Source organism: Felis catus, chromosome B1, assembly GCF_018350175.1.
Source record: "Felis catus isolate Fca126 chromosome B1, F.catus_Fca126_mat1.0, whole genome shotgun sequence".
Taxonomy (NCBI): Eukaryota; Metazoa; Chordata; class Mammalia; order Carnivora; family Felidae; genus Felis; species Felis catus.
In genome coordinates, this window is record NC_058371.1 from 40,400,891 (window position 1) to 40,418,103 (window position 17,213).

Below are 17,213 nucleotides of genomic sequence, written 5' to 3' on the forward strand. Positions count from 1 at the left end.
TTATGTAATCTCTAAAGACACTGAAAAGTATCTGCAAAGATATACATCGAACTGTTAGAAGTCGTAGAAGAAAGAGGGACTGGAGAGAGGAATGCAAAATTTTCACTTTTAATGTTTAAGCTGAGTGAATTTGTTGCAACCAGCATATACTGTTTTTAAAAAAAGATTTCAAAAAGAGTTCTATTTTTGGAAAGGACAATATTTACCAGTAAGCCCTGAAGATATTAGAGCCTACTCATTTCTTTTCCAAACTGGTATCTCCATTTTTGGGTTATCATTTCTCTAGATCCAGTAATCGAAAGCACTTTCCTGAAGCCCTGGGAGGAGCTGCAGACGTGCCTCCACCTACCAGTGTCCTCCCGACAGCATTTCCCCAACTGTACTCTCCCCTTTGCCCGTCTTTCTGCCCACTCACCACCCCCGCCCCCACTCTTTCTCAGCAGCTTTACTAAACTACCAATATGGTCCTGCTTTAGTGCGATAGGAAGCAAGCACCCCAACAAAGGCGTCCAGCAGAACAAAACTCACTGTTTCACTCCTCAGCCTGAGTGCAGAGGAACAGTCAGAGCCGTAAAGACAGATGGAAGGACAGGCAATAGCACAGACATTCCAGACATACCACTTTAGACCTAAATCCCATCACCTATGAGAGTATTTTTCAAAACAAAACCTATCACACCAAATATAAGAAAACCATCACTAGCAAATCAGATGAGCGATTATGTTCCAAATGTGATGGGTTTATTTTATTTTACTCTGATGCAAAACCAAGGATTCCACTACAGCACAGAGACCAATATATTAAAAGGTCATGAAAAAGTGGTGTGGGACATGCAGGACGTGATGTACAAACTGGAGGATTGGGTCATTTCCTTTGTAACATGACACTACATTGTCGCTGAGGAACACATTTAAAATAACACTGTGGAACTCAACTGAAATGTGGCACAAACATGACAACTTCCAGGCATGCCTTCAAGTACCTCCCTCAGGATGGACTTGCGATCTCTAGACTTCAGTGTGGGGAGGATTACAATTCTTTGGAAGAATAAAAAGTTCACTTTTGAAATTTCACAGAAGAATTTTAAGGCCAAAACATAGTGGGTTCTCTTCACCTCCAGGGACAAATCGGATGCTTTACTCAAAACCACATTAAGCTTCTAGCTCAAATCCCAACCCAACCTTGTGACCTCCTGCATTGAAGTTCTTTCCGTCGATTAAAGCTGATAGGGTCAGTTTGACTCCTAGGAAGAAGAAAACACCACAATCACTCGTAACAAGTATTACAATCAGCTTTTCATTTTCTAGAAACAATGAACATGGGTGGAATCAAGGGCATGGATTGCAGCTGGGTGTAAGAGTTACAAGCATTCAGGTACCACTAAGTCAATAGGGTTACCTATAATCATTTGATCTGCAATGAGCAAAGCACAATCACAGCAAACTTTATTTGGAATTCAGGGTTAAGAATAATGAATGACCAACCAAACTCACAAGCCACAGTGACCTGGTTAGAAATACAGAATTATTTTTTAAACAAAAGCACTTGATCTGCTTTACTTTGTATGAATAACCAATTGTTACACAATGGACTGAATCAACCTACAGTTGATTGTAAGTTTTATAGGTTATTTTCATTATTTTTCCATCATCTCCTACCCCACATCCAATGTTATTAATTCCTTTACTCACCTGGTCGAAGAGTCTGAGTATAACCCAGTCCAATCAGGCTGGCATTATTTACTTTAGCCTAAAAATTAGGAGATGAAATAGAAACAGTTAGAAAACAACCAACTTCATAATATGTAAGTCCAGTACAAGCACCATTTCATGCATCAGATTTCCAAAACTAAAGCACCTTCGGGTCAATCTAGAATTACTGGAACTGAAAATTTAATTAATAAAAATGTAAGTCTCTTCAGTTAATAGGACTGGGAGAGATAGTAGGGACTTTGAGAATGCATGCTTAAAGGCCTCAAACAAATTTTTTAAAACACTGTGCAGCCAGGTGTGCCTGGGTAGCTCAGGTGGTTAAAAGCATCCGACTCTTGTTCGGCTCAGGTCATGATCTCACAGTTTTCTGAGTTCGAGCCCCACATCGAGTCTGCACTGGCAACATGGAGCCTGCTTGGGATTCTCTCTCTCTCTCTGCCCCTCCTCCAAAATAAACATTCATAAATGAAGGCACCTATGACTTCCATTTTGATTGTTAGAATAGGAGAGCTTGTTTGGACACAAATACAAATTTTCAGTGTACCACAACCAATTCCAAGTAAATTTCTGCTCCATACTTCAAAAAAAAAATTTTTTTTTAATGTTTACTTATTTTTGAAAGAGAGAGAGAAACAGAGTGTGCGCAGGGAAGGGACAGAGAGAGGGAGACACAGAATCCTGAGGCAGGCTCCAGACTCTGAGCTGTCAACACAGAGCCGGATGCGGAGCTCAAACTCATGAACCACGAGATCATGACCTGAGCCAAAGTTGGACATCTAACCAACTGAGCCACCCAGGCACCCCAATAAACTTAAAAAAAATAAATAAATAAAACACTGTGCAGCCAAACACCCTGGTGTACTGAATTCTTCGAGATGCCAGTTTACAACCTCTGACAGTAGTTAGAACATAAACTCTGGTGAGAGAAGATCTGGGTTCAAATCTTGACAATGCCTCTTACTGTGTGACTTTGGGCAAGTTACCTAACCTCTCCAAGTCTCAGTTCCCTCATCTATAAAATGGGCATGAAGATACTACTCACCACAAGAGTAGTTGGGAGGACTAAATGAGATACTACACATAAAGCCCTTAGTATAGTACCTGAAATTGAAGAGCTCAATTAGTGTCAGTATTAATAAGAATTACTAAGAGCCACAGGAATAGTAATCAAATCCCATGAATTTACAGATAGGAAAATTTTGAGGCCAAAGAGATAAAAATGACTTGAGAAGGTCAGACAACAGCCAAATACAGGAGGAACTAGGACTAGAACCCACATTCTAGGACGTGAGGTGTGATACTCTTTTCACTACACAATGAGCGTCTCACTAAAGTTAATGGAGAACATGTGTACAACAACCATCTCACAACATTCATTTACAACTCAGATGAAACCCTAAGAGTAGATTCAATCTCGTAGCACATTCTTACAGATAGAGAAGTTCTACAGTCCAGCTTGTATTTAGCAGCGATGCCAAAACGGGTATTGTTACTGCCAGCCGTCCAAGCAAGGTTTATTGATGTTTCAATCTTCTCATTAACCTTCTGGTAGATAGACCCTCCAAATTCAGTGCCGTCATTCCTATTTTCATGATAGAAGAAAAAGTCATAAATATCTAGCTAGTACCACTCTTATGACATGGAAAAAATTCTAAGACTATCTGGATAAGGATCTCACTTTGCAACTACCTATTTCAGCAAACTTCTAGTATAAATGACTACCAAACAAAACAAGGAACTAAATCCAGTTACGTAATTTATAACCATCTGATTAACATGTAGTTAACATCTGATTCATTTATTCAGCTCCTCCATACGAATTTTTTAGACAAAATTCAATTATGAAGGCAGACGCCTCTAGTAAATATGATCTATAAGTCTTTGAGATGTTCAAAGAATTTAGAGACCTAAAAGTAGAGTTCAATAAGGATTCTGCAAAATAAATAACAAGAAGAAAGCCAATTTTTAACTTCATCTGAGACACAATCCTAGCATCAGAAAGCACCCCAAACACAATACCTAGGGTGTATTTCTCTAGAGAAGTGCCTACATTATTGCTTCAAAGCATCCCAGAACTTGGTCCCTACTTTCCATGGTTTTCCTGATAATACTGCTTCATCAATTTTAATGCCACTGTCTATACCATTGCTTCACTTTATTTCAGTGAACTGGAATATCTAGTGAAGGGCAATCTACACCACTTGAAAAACACCTAGCTTATCCTTTGCTTTTTCTTCCTGGAATAGTACAGTGCCCAGTAGGCCAAGACATTAAATACAATTTAAAAATTCAAATTCATTTAACCAACAGGATGCAGCCTACAGAATTGAATCCAGGATTGCTTTGAGGACTTCTGCTTCTTCTGAATGCAACAGGGGTGGCTGGGTTCTGACCATGAGCACCTAAAACCTCCATAGAATTACTGGGGATGTTCCAGAATGCTCAAGTCAACTGAGTGGTTGCTCTTCATGATCCAAATAACAGATCTACTTCCAGATACTGACAAGCTAAGTAGGGCACTAGAGGAAGCAGAAGAGTCTCCAAAGGACCCCTTTTATCAGGAGGTGACCACGTCCTGGGCTCTCTCCAACCCAGTGGTTCTTGTATAGATTCTAGACCTTCCTAAAGTTTGGGGTACAGGCTGAGAGGCCAGTTACTATCAGCAGCACAGCACAATGCACCAAGTGCCCTGGCAATGTTTTGCTGACTAGGAAAATTAGTACAGTGAGGCTGGATGTCCACCAAAGCACATTAAATGCAGGTACCTCATTTCTAACTTTCTCAGCATGTTAATGGTTACCATCTTTTTGGGCAACTGCACTAGTACTAAAGGAGGAGTGAATTATAAACACTCACACATGAGTGTGCAGCTGGAAGTCTGCGGCCTTGTAACCCAGAGCGAAATTATTCTGTGACAGTTTGGATTTGGCTGTGTCGAAACTCATCTGATAGCCAGCAAGCCAACCTTCAAAGGCTAACACAGCCCAGCCATAGATGGTTGGTCCAGAAAAATCTATATCAACATTGCTGCCGAGACTGAAACATTCCCGCTTATAGGAGGCCTTCAATTTTCCACTCTTCTTTCTGTAAACAGACAAATAAAAACAATACAATGAAAACAACATGAGTTTCTACTACTGTCTAGAAATCTTTAGAGTAAGAAAGATCCCCTCCTTCCCCCAATGTAAATATTATTTTGGTAGATGGTATACATATAGTAAAATTTCAAATGACTTAGCTCTACAAATATAATTTTGTTAGGATTATAAATACATATACTATTGTTATCTATTCTTCACTGTAAGTACAAATGATAGGATATTTCATGATTAATTTCACAAAGGCATTAACAAAAGTCTAAAAAGGAATAAGATATTTCAGTACCGAATTAATAATCTGAATACATATGTATTCATGAGAAGCCAAATCTCTTTGTTTTTAAATGCCCAAATGCTATAAAACGTAACACCCGACACACTTAACTTCTCAAAAAGAAGTGTATTTTTTTTTTAAGGGTAGAGTGCTTTAGTAAACATATTTATTTTCCTTAAGGTGAGTGTTTTCTCCCTGGACAATAAATATCAGATGGATGGATGGAAGAGAAGCATACATTTTTGAAGGACAGTACCATAAACAAGAAATTGGTTCTTTTTTTAAAAAAAAATTTTTTTTTAACGTTTATTTATTATTGAAAGACAGAGAGAGATAGAGCGTGAGTGGGGAAGGGACAGAGAGAGAGGGAGAGACACAGAATCTGAAGCAGGCTCCAGGCTCTGAGCTGTCAGCACAGAGCCTGACACGGGGCTCGAACTCACGAACTGCGAGATCATGACCTGAGCTGAAGTCAGACACTTAACCGACTGAGCCACCCAGGCGCCCCAAGAAATTGGTTCTTAATAATCCTGTCGTCTTCTAAGCAGGCTTCTTCTGAGAGTATTTATCTGGAAGATAACTGAACTGTGTGGCAGGAATGACACACATGCTGTCACAGCTGAGGAAAAATGTCATTCTGCCTTTATCTAGCAGCGGCCCATAGGAAACAACACCATGCCCATTTTTCAGATGAAGAAACTGGGGCAGAGAAGCTGGGGGATTTTTAAAGGCCAAGAAAGCACATCAGTAGCAGAACTACTGTTTATAGTGTTCCAACGCCGGGAGATTACAGTTATTCTTAGGAAATTAACTTCTCAGCAAAATACTACATCCATGAATCTTTAGAAGAGCTTAAGAAATATCTAGTCTCAGGGTGCCTGGTTGGCTCAATTGGTAAAGCATGTGATTCTTGGTCTTGGGGTTATGAGTCGGAGCCTCAGGTTTGGTGTAGAGATTACTTAAAAATAAAATATTTTAGAAAAAAAAGAAAGAAAAGATCTAGTCTCAAGCCCGTCTATAGCCTAAATTTTTCCTACTATGTGCCTCCTTGGACCAGCTTTATATTTTTGTTCATCTGTTCAATTTTCAAATCAAAACTTTACTCTGCTTCAAGGGAGTCTTCCTTTCTCTTTAGTACATACACAAGATCTCTGGGGTTCCTAAAAGCAACCTTCTACGTTCTCCCTGCACCTAAACTTTTCATTGCAATTCCCTGTTCTAAAGCTCTCTATCTCTACAGACTACAAAAACAGAAAATGGGGTTTGGATAATTACCCTGTGTTCGGTACAAATATGGTATCAAGAGTCAGTTTCAACCCTTCAGCCAACTGAAAAATAAAGATTTAAAACGAACAATTAGTAATTTTCTATTCTTCTTTTGACCTAAGAAAACAATTCTAAAGTTTTCTCTAACTTCCAAACAAAACAAGTCATTAAAGAAAGCCAAATATTCAATTATTTAATAAATTACCTCTTTATTCTTCCCTGTCTCCTTCCCCTGTCCCCTTATTCCCAGGCTTCATCATGATTCTCTCACCAAAATACAGGTTTAAGTTGTAGGTCAAATCTATTACAGCCAATAACATTAATTGCAATAAAAAAAAAAATTCCAATACAACCAAATAATCTTGATACACTCTTAAAATTACTGTAATGAGATAACCTGACATTTAACAAGCCAACCTAAGTAATTTATTCAGCTATACATATATATTACTGATACATGATGATGTTCATATAGACATACCTCAAAAAATAGTGTCCTGTACAAAGCAAATATTTGTACGTGACAAATATCTGCTGATAAATTTTTCTCTTTAGAAACATTACAGAAGTTAGAAAGATTTTTCTACGGAGCCAATTTTGCAATGATTACAAAATAAAATCAAACAAAATCATTATAAATAGTCTAGTTTACCAGGAGAGGCTCAGTTATAAGTAGAACTGGTCAGAACCAAGATGTAATGTGATAATTATGTACTCACAAACAACGCTTCACTTTCTAGAAATGTAAAATATACCAGAGAAGGCCACATGCAGAGAAAAAAATATGGCTACTATATAGGTTATAAGATCTCATTCATGTTGTATTTGGGGTTTATAGATCATTTTATCTGCAAGATAAATTTAACCTAAAAGTAATTTCTAATGCTTTCTTTTACCTTATTCTCCAAAGAGATTTCTGTTCCAAGAGTGTTATCTGTGTTCCATTTCTGAGTGAAGGTAAGTCCATAGTTACAGACCTTATATTTGGTCTCTAGGTTGCCTGACGCTTTTCCTGTATCAGTGTAAGCATGACCAGAAGTAGAAAATTCCTGATAAGCAAGAAAAATAATTACTTTAAAAACAGCTCATCAAACAAAAAATACTCATTTCAGAAAGTAGTGTTCAATGCATCGGAAACCAATATAGTTTACTTTTTATCACAACTTATTTCCTGCTTTCCTTCTTTCCTATTTCTAAAGTTTAACGAGTTTCAGATCTTTCCATTATTCCACCTCTCTTACTGATATTTCTTGTTCAATATACTCTCTTACTAAAATGGAAATCTTAAACTCTCTTTTTTAGAAGAGAAATATCTTGGGGCACCTGGATGGCTTAGTTGGTTAAGCGTCTGACTCTTGGTTTTGGCTCAAGTCATAGTCTCAGGTTCTTAAGTTCAAGTCCCACATCGGGCTCTGTGCTGACAGCGTGGAGCCTGCTTGGGATTCTCTCTTGCCCTCTCTGCACCTCCCCTGTTCAAGTGCATGTGCCCCTGGTCTCTCTCAAAATAAATTTAAAAAATAATAAAAATAAAAGAGAAATATCTTTACTGAAAATAAATTCCTTTACCAAAAACACAAAAATATTAGATTTTGAACATTTTACTTTCATGACCTGAAAATGCTTATTCATTCTCTATCATATGTTTCAAACTATTAGTTAATTTTAACGTCCTTAAAAATCCCCAAACACTAGAGGCGCCTGGGTGGCTCAGTCGGTTGAGTGGCCGACTTTGGCTCAGGTCACAATCTCGCAGTCCGTGAGTTCGAGCCCCGTGTCGGGCTCTGTGCTGACAGCTTGGAGCCTGGAGCCTGTTTTGGATTCTGTGTCTCCCTCTCTCTGACCCTCCCCCGTTCATGCTCTGTCTCTCTCTGTCTCAAAAATGGATAAACGTTAAAAAAAAAATTAAAAAAAAAAAAATCCCCAAACACTAGAAAGGACTACCCTATCCTCTTCAATAGAGTCAAAACTTCATTGCATCAAAATAATTGTTTTTAATTTTTACTGTGGTAAAATACACCTAATTTACCATTTTTAAGTGTGCAGTTCGGTGGCATTAAGTACATTCACACTGTTATGAAAACTTTATTGCTTTGGTCCACAAAGCTATCATATCTGTAAGGGGCTCCTGGATGGCTCAGTCGGTTAAGTGTCCAACGTCAGCTCAGGTCATGATCTCTTGGCTCAGGTCATGATCTCACAGTTTGTGAAATCGAGCCCCACACTGGGCTCTGTGCTGACAGCTCAGAGCCTGGAGCCTGCTTCAGATTCTGTGTCTCCCTCTCTCTCTGTCCCTCCCCTGCTCACGTTCTGTCTCTCTCAAAAATAGATAAACATTAAAAAAAAATTTTTTTTTTAACTATCTGTAAAACTTTCGGTATAAACAATTTCAGTATTTGTAAGTATGTACCCATTTTTCACAACAAAATGTAATTTTATAACTTGTCCCTTTTTCTCCCTTCTCCTCATCTACCTTTCAAAGTGTTTTCTATCAAATAGTTACTATGAACATCTTGAAATATATCCTCCTCCCTCAGTAGGTGTCCTTTCAGTCATATGACAATGAGCAATAGGAAATAGATCTCCTTCTAAAAGGAAGCAAACAGTCAACACCTGTCACTGACAATCTATGAACTGTCGAGAAAAAAACCTTCTGATTGGCCCTGTTTTTAGAGTGCATTTCTGAAATACTGCCAACAGTAATGAAATGCTGCCAGCCCTGAGCAGTTCTGTTTCACTGCCTGCAATATGAATCCTCCCTTTACCAAATACCCTGCTCCCCACATCTAGTTCTACAGGCTGATGAGACAACTGGGAAACTATGATCTGTTTATCAACACCACGCAGGAAGTTTTCCAAGAGAGTATCATGCTGCACATTTTAGGGCAAGGTCTCAGTACAAAATGACAAAACACTAGTCATGTTTAGAAGTCTACACAATTATTTAATGTGACCGTTGCTGTTTTTCAGTAGATCCAGCTACCCAGTGTTTTCTTTTTTACATACACCTCTCATAAACTTGCAAGTATAGCAAATATAAACCTCAATTTTAGTGTTAGAAAAACTTCACACACAAACCTATGGTAAAAGTGTATTTAGTCTACATTTTTTCTCTGTTTATTGTCATCATTTCTTACTTTGAAAGTCTCTCAAAAGTCTAAAATACCAGATGTACAAATCTCAAAGAGAAGGCCAGAATTTTTCTAAGTTAAAAAATTAGCATTGGCTCACAACTGCTTGTTTTTCTCTAATTTCATCATTAGAAGGAACAGTGCAAAATACATTTATAACATGCATTTAACGTCTACAGCTCTATAATAAATAAGCAACAAAACTACCATAAAAATGCTACTGTTAAATAGATGCCATATATTAAGTACAATCTGATATCTGATTGGAGCAATGGATGAAATTTATCCTAAATCAATACCAGAGACCAAAAGCAGTCATAAAAACAAGCACACAAATATGCTCTGTTTTTCTTACCATCTGAATGAACAGTCCCACACCACAGCAGCATGAAAGGGAGATAAAATTTTAGTCGATGATTTTTGCAACACAAACCTAACTTGAGCAAATTCTGAAACCCTATTCAAAATGAGTATAATTTTTCCATTTTAACAGAATCATATAACAACACGCCCATCCTAGTAGGCAGTTGCATATATATTTATTTACCACTAGAAAACCCAGGAAAAAAATGATGGTGACAAACCAGGATTACATGGAGTATGAGACAAAGTATCATATGAATTCCACATGCCTCTAGCCCTTTTAACTAAATCATTCTATCCAGAAATAAAATCCGCACTGGTTTCAATAGGTAAATACTAAAAAGAGATGCTGCCAATGAGGAGACATCAGAGAATGAGGTGAATGTAAAGCTAATTCATTTGCCAGATTTACTGAATAAAAGTTCTGGTTAATAACACTTTGAAAATATGCCTATATCCTTTACTATATAAATAACTTCCAGTAAAAAAGATTTTATGAACATCAATAAATACAGTAGATTAATCCTCTATATGCATTTTATTTCTACATTTGTTTTGACTAATCATGAAGGGATAGAGGCTAAAGTTAATTTGTTTTTGTAAGAGGGCAATAAAACTTGCATAAACTCATTATAATGAAAGTATTTAGTAGCCATACACGTACTCATGAAAGTATAAAGATGTGATATATGTCCAAAATACATATATATTTTATGTCCTGAGAGTAAGATTCAGCATATTCTTATTATGGCAAACACAAAGGACCCCCCCCCCCCCAAAATTCAACCTGGATTGTCTATGGGCTACAGGGAAGATGCTCACTGAAATCTGAGAATATGACAAAACTGTAGGTAAGATAGCGTAGGACCAAATGTATGCTGATTCACACAACTAGACTAAACACTCTTAAACAGGTTCCTTTAGGTTAATTATGCTACATCTATTAAAAATATATTGGGGCGGGGGCAGGGTGGCTCAGTCAGTTAAGTGTCCAACTCTTGATTTCAGCTTAGGTCATGATTTCAAGTTCATGAGATCAAGCACTGTGTCGGGCTCTGCGGTGACAGCACAGAGCCTGCTTGGGATTCTCTCTCTCTGCCCCTACCCTGCTTGCGCTCTCCCACATTAAACAAATAAATGTTAAAAAATATATATATATGTATCTATATCTATCTATCTATGTCTTGGGTACTTACCACTCCACTACAAGACTTGGTTCTCAGGTCTATTTTGACCATGCCAAATCCTAGACACACACAAAAACATATTAATGTATAAAATGTGACATTCGCTCCAGTTTTTACAACTTAGAAATTATGAAAATGGTCCTTCCATATGGAAAATACAAAGTATTCTCATTAGGTGAGAGTTCCATAAAAACAATTATAATGAACTAAGTATAATTTTTAAGCCCTCAAAGAATAAAAATTATCAAAAAGTGTTATGCTTATAAAAGTATAAACTTAAATAACTATACTAATTAATAAGAAAAATCAAATGTATATAACAAAAATTAAAAATTTAAACATTAAATTTTAAAAACTAAAAATAAATGTCCATTTGGAATCAAAGAATGTTACTCCAAAGAAGTCAAAAGTTGTGTCTTCACACTCATGAAAATTAGGAGGAGGAAAAATGTAGTCCCCACTTTAATTGTCCCCAGGGCTAGCCAGGAGAGACATAAGTATTACAGATTTATATTACTTCATCTTACAGCTAACATTAAATATGTATAATATATGTACGTGTATATGTATATAATAGCTTTTAATGCTTGTAAGGGACTCTACCTCTAAAGAGTCAAGTCTAATAACCTGTTGACAGTTATCCCCTTAAATCTTATAAAGTAGATTAATGTTAACCTTATCTTACTAGCACTATCTTGCATATAGTAAGCATTCAACACCAACCATTACCCAAAATTGGAAATTTACAGTAGCATTCTTACCGTATCCTTTGTTGAAGACATCCTTGGCGGCCTTTCCTAGGTCACAGTAAGTTGGTGTGTTACACATAGCTTATAAAGAAAAATGAGGACAAAGGAATAAAAATAACCATTTAGTATTTATTCACCCACAGTCCTCGTATTTAGTCCTGTGAGAAGAGGTATACACTTTTCCTTTGCATCATTAAGGCTTATACCCTAATGCAAGCAAAGTTAGGAGAAGGCATTCTGCTCCTTTACAAAGAACTTTTCAGAACACTGGAGAATAAAAGGGTTTTTTCGTGCAATTCACAGAGGTCATCTTTCTGACTGCATTTCAAAGAAAAGAAATTTCTCACAGGCTGAAGGAGATGCTGTGTTAAATTGGATTTTATAATATATGTATTATATTATATATATATTATATATGACATATAAAATAAAGCCTAAGAGCTACATAAAGTGACAAGGCAAAATTGTTTTAAAGAACTGTAGGAACAGATGCATTAAAAATCTTCAAGGTGAACATTTTTGCCACTCTGAAATTCAGCTCTTAAAATAAGAATTACCACACTAATTGAAATGTATTCTTCCAGAGTATGTCCTCTCTCAAAGCTTTTAAAAATAAAATTATATAGGGGCGCCTGGGTGGCTCAGTCGGTTAAGTGTTTGACTTTCGATTTCTGCTCAGGTCATGATCTCGTGATTGGTAGGATCCAGCACCATGTCAGGCTCCGCACTGAGCATGGAGCCTGCTTGGGATTTTCTCTCCGTCTCTCTCTGCCTCTCTTTTCCTCTCTCAAAATAAATAAATAAACGTTAAAAAAAGGTAACAAAATTGTAACAACAACAAAAATATATAATCTTACCCGTTAACTAGACACGGGATAAATTTCACCTGCAATAATTCTGCTTACCAAAAACTGGTGTATGCTCTGAAGTTAAAGTCTTCAAAAATCTTTCCCCTTGGCTGATTTTTTCATCTTGGCTGCTCGGTATTCCTCAGCTTTTCTATTGCCAACATGGCCCTCCCATTAAAGTTCTCAGAAGCGCTATCAACACCGATAAGCATACCACTCCTTTGCCCTCTTTATACAATGGGAACTCTTTTCCTGCAGCAGCCTCAACAACTGTGTGTAACCACTTGTAGAACCATCTCATCTCAAGCAGTCCCATTAGCCCAATTAATAGGCCCAAAAAATCCAGAGCACCAGCTAGCCCGTGCAATTACTAACTATGCCTGAACTAGCAACACATTCAAACGAATAGTTATTTATATTTATCCTGGCTCTTAATCTGCCCTCCTGCTAAGTTTCTGCCTATACCATATCTGAACACAATATACACATGATGCACTTTTTAACTGTGAATTCATTTAAAATTTGTTCCTTAACCTAAACCTGTCAAATATGAAGATAATATATGTTAAGAAGGAAGAGTACAATATAAAAAATGTGTGTGTGTGTGTGTGTGTGTATATATATATATATATATATACAGAGAGAGAGAGAGAGAGAGAGAGAGAGAGAGAGGGAAGGAGAGAGAGGGAGAGAGAGAGGGAGAGAGAGAGGGAGAGAGAGAGGGAGAGAGAGAGGGAGAGAGAGAGGGAGAGAGAGAGGGAGAGAGAGAGGGAGAGAGAGAGAGAGAAATAGGGAGAGAAAGAGGGAGAGAGAGGGAGAGAGAGAGAGAGAGAGAGGGAGAGAGGGAGGGACAGAGGGAGAGAGGGAGAGAGAGAGGGAGAGAGAGAGAGAGAGAGAGAGGGAGAGAGGGAGGGAGGGAGGGAGAGAGAGAGGGAGGGAGGGAGGGAGAGAGGGAGGGAGAGAGGGAGAGAGAGAGAGAGAGAGGGAGAGAGGGAGAGAGGGAGGGAGAGAGAGAGAGGGAGAGAGGGAGAAAGAGAAGGAGAGAAAGAGGGAGAGAGAGGGAGAGAGAGACTACATACAGTAAAGGGGAAAGAGTCAGTATAAATATACTGACTCATACCATAATAAAACTTTGTTCTAAACCACAGGGTTTCAGAGTCCACTTCCAGGGCAATTATTTTTACAGTTCAATTCCTTGCATTTAAATGATTGATCCTCGACTATTTACACATTGCCAACTGCAATTTGATATTACTCTTTATTATTTCAGTCGATGCTGGTATCTGTTGGAATTTTTCCGGAAGTCTAAATTTGGGGAGGTAAGTATAGAAACGCAGACACTATATATTCAAACAGAAATGTTAAGGCTCTACAGTCTGGATTTTCATCTCCTGACAAGAGAAAAGGTACACTTAAATGTTTAGAAACATCCATCTGATTACAGCCTGTTAGAATTTTGCTTTACTGCCAGACACTTTGCAAGGAGTGTAGCCGGTTTAGTTTACTAACTGATCTCAATTCCGCCTAGTTCAAGCTTACTTTTTCAGGCCTATGATTCTGATGGGTAATGCACTGCTGGTATGATCAAGCAAAAAATCGATAAGATACAGAGACTTCACGATACTCGGGAGTAAAGCTATCATTACATATTTCTATTGGCTCTACAAAATGCGCTTGTCGTTTGTTGGCATGCACAACGCACGGGTTTGCTTTAGATGCGGGGGGGGGGGGCGTTAATTAGGTAATACTGCTTTACACAATTACTAATTTGACAGTAAAGAGCCCCTTTTGTTCCTCGTTTCGCCTTTTTCAGTTGCACGTATGGCATCCTCTCTGGCGGTAAGGAGTGTGAGAGCTCCCCTGATACTGGACAATTCCAGAGAGGAAGCTGGGGACGGGGTTGGGGGGCTGGGGGATGGGGTTGGGGTTCGAAGATCCAACTTCCCTAGAAACCAACCTCCTTTCTGGCCTGACGCCTGGAAAGAAAAGTCCTGTGGGCCCACCAGGCGTTGACAGGGTCGCGGCTCGGCGTTCCGAGCGCCACTCCCCACGCCGGGGCTGCGGCTCCATCACCTGAGGCGGCCAGGGGAGCAAGGTCCTCTCTGCCCTCCGCGGCCCAACCGGGCCCGCACCCCATTAGGCTCCTCTCTCCCTTCCGAGCCCTCCGTTAGGCCCGCCTCTCACCGGGTCCCCAGCTCTGTGGCGGGCCACCACCCACCCCCGCCAGGCCCCGCTCCGCCGCCGGCTGCCCGGCCCACAGCGTCGGCTCTCCTCACCTCCAACCAGAGGACCTGTCTCCGCTCCGCCAGGGCAACGCTGAAGGTCTTCTTCAAACCAACGCCGTCCGCGCCTGCGCGGCCTCACACTCCCCGCGGCGCCTGCGCGCCCCCAGCCGCCCCCACCCGCACGGCGTTTGCGCCGTAGTGTCGCGCCGGGTCGCGCGCCGGGGGTCTGAGTGCGGAGAGGAACAGCTGGGACAAACCCAACTGTCTGGCTCCGTGTGCGCGCGTGCGCGGGACGGCCCGGCGCGCGGGTGGCAGGGGCGGGAGTTGATGTAGGCGAAGACGCTTTGGGGACCGCACCTTTGTGCCTGAAGGGGCTCTCTCTCGCGAGAACGCCCGGAAGTTACTAGTTACTGTTGCTATGGGAGGGGCCGCGGGGAAGGCGGGCGGAGCTGACCCGGGATGCTACTGAGGGATGCTGTGGCCGGGCACGTCAGACCGTTTCATTGAGATGCGAACAGATCTTTATGGGAATTTTGTCTCCGACTGACTAAAATTCAAAAATATGACCCTTAAGCTCTCTCAACTTAAGAATGAGAAAACATGGGTCCCTAGGGGGGACGTAATTTATTCAAGATCACACAGGTAGGGGTAGATTATAATTAAAAGGGAGAGAGGAGGTGGAGGAGAGAAAGCCCTTCTTTAAAGAAGAATACCAACTAATAAATATAGAAGAAATTATAGAAAAAGAAAATCACCACTCTTGGAACCATCCAATTTCAGGCAAAAAATTATCAATAAGTGCTAGACATTTGAAGATCGTCACAGTTCCAAAGTGTCAGCCCTCAGATTCCTTACTAAAAAAGGGTACTTTCACATCAAAGAAGTCACCCAAGTGATTAAACTTAACATCACCAGGGATGATACAGACTGACGTCATATGCCCCCTACATGATGCACAGAAGACACTAAGGTAATATTCTTGCTAAAGGTGTGTCTCTATTCTTACGGAAACAATCAGACAAATCCAAATTGAGGGCCGTTCTGCAAAACACCAATGGGTCCCTTCTAAAATGTAAATTTCATGAGCACCTGGGTGGCTCAGTCCCTCCAGTCGCCCACTCTTGATTTCGGCTCAGGTCAGGATCCCAGGGTCGTGGGATGAGATTCAAGTCCCACTCTGCCTGAGTGTGCAGCCTGCTTAAGATTCTCTCTCTGTCTCTCTGTCTCTTTCTCTCCCTCTGCCTTTCTCCCTTGCTCATGCATGCATGTGCTCTCTCTCTACAAAGGGGGAAAAAAAGAGAAACTTCTGATGACAAACTGCCCTTTATTTAAATAAAAATTTTAAAAATGTAAATTTCATGAAAGACTAAGAAAAAGATTGGTGAATTGCTCTAGATTAAAAGAGACAAAAGAAAGATATGACACTACAAGCAATGTAATCCTAAATTGGACCCTGCATCAAAACAACAACAACAACAAAAACACAAGAAACTGTTAGTGAGAAACATTATTGGCACAACTGAGAAAATTTGACTATTATATCAGTATTGCAACATTGTATAATTTTCTGATGTTGATAATTGTATTTTGGTTATGCAGAAATGGCTTTGTTTTTAGGAGATATATATATATATATATATGGTAAAGTATTTAGGAATGAAATGGCATGTGATTTCAACTAACTCTCAAATGGTTAAGAAAAAAAAGACCAGAAGTAAATGTCCATAGCGTTAATAATTGGTGAATCTAGGTAGAAGACATATGGGTGTTCATTGCATTATTCTTAAAACTTTCCTGTAAGTTTTACATTGTTCAAAATAAAAAGCTGGAGAGAAAACACACCCACAAAGTCATCGATGTTCAGTCCACCATACCAAGTTGCTGCTTAATATTATTATTTACCTGCTATGTGTAAGGCATTTCAGGCTAATAAGAGATCAGTAGATACATGCTCCCAAAGGACTCATAATGTAGGACTTAGACAAATACCTGCCAAATGAGGCAGAGTTGATAAATATAAGTAAACAGTGTATCTAAGTAGGCCAAATAAAATGACCTTTAGAGTCCAAAGAGGTGGTGTTTATATCCCAGATCTGCCAACTCTTTGGTCTTAGGCAAGCAACTTAACCTCTCTATGCTTCAGTTTCTACCTCTGTGAAACAGATATAAGTAGTATCTACTTCAGAGGATTGAGTGGATAGTAAATAAAATAATGTATCTAAAGCACATAACAATCTACCTAGCATATGGAAAATGTTAATTCGTTAATAACAAATGAAAATATGCTGTAAGTCTGAAAGTTACGTAGGCAAAGAATACGCATATATACACATACACACATAATTATACACACACACACACA

The 17,213-nt window shown here is 39.3% G+C and overlaps 1 protein-coding gene across 2 annotated transcripts; it reads right to left on the reverse strand.

The window, feature by feature from the left end:
• Positions 1–719: 719 nt before the first annotated feature.
• Positions 720–15,038, reverse strand: VDAC3 (voltage dependent anion channel 3). 2 transcript variants are annotated; one of them, XM_023252565.2, is made up of 10 exons: positions 14,903–15,038; positions 11,791–11,859; positions 11,039–11,088; positions 9,835–9,837; positions 7,248–7,400; positions 6,361–6,413; positions 4,570–4,797; positions 3,145–3,295; positions 1,693–1,750; positions 720–1,244 (listed from the first exon to the last, which is right to left on the reverse strand). In XM_023252565.2, the coding sequence occupies exons 2-10, from the start codon at positions 11,855–11,857 to the stop codon at positions 1,153–1,155; spliced, it is 855 nt and encodes a 284-aa protein (XP_023108333.1). In that variant the 5' UTR covers positions 11,858–11,859; positions 14,903–15,038; the 3' UTR covers positions 720–1,152. The 2 variants fall into 2 exon arrangements, with proteins under 2 accessions (XP_023108333.1, XP_023108334.1); XM_023252566.2 differs by lacking the exon at positions 9,835–9,837.
• Between the last annotated feature and the right edge of the window lie 2,175 nt (positions 15,039–17,213).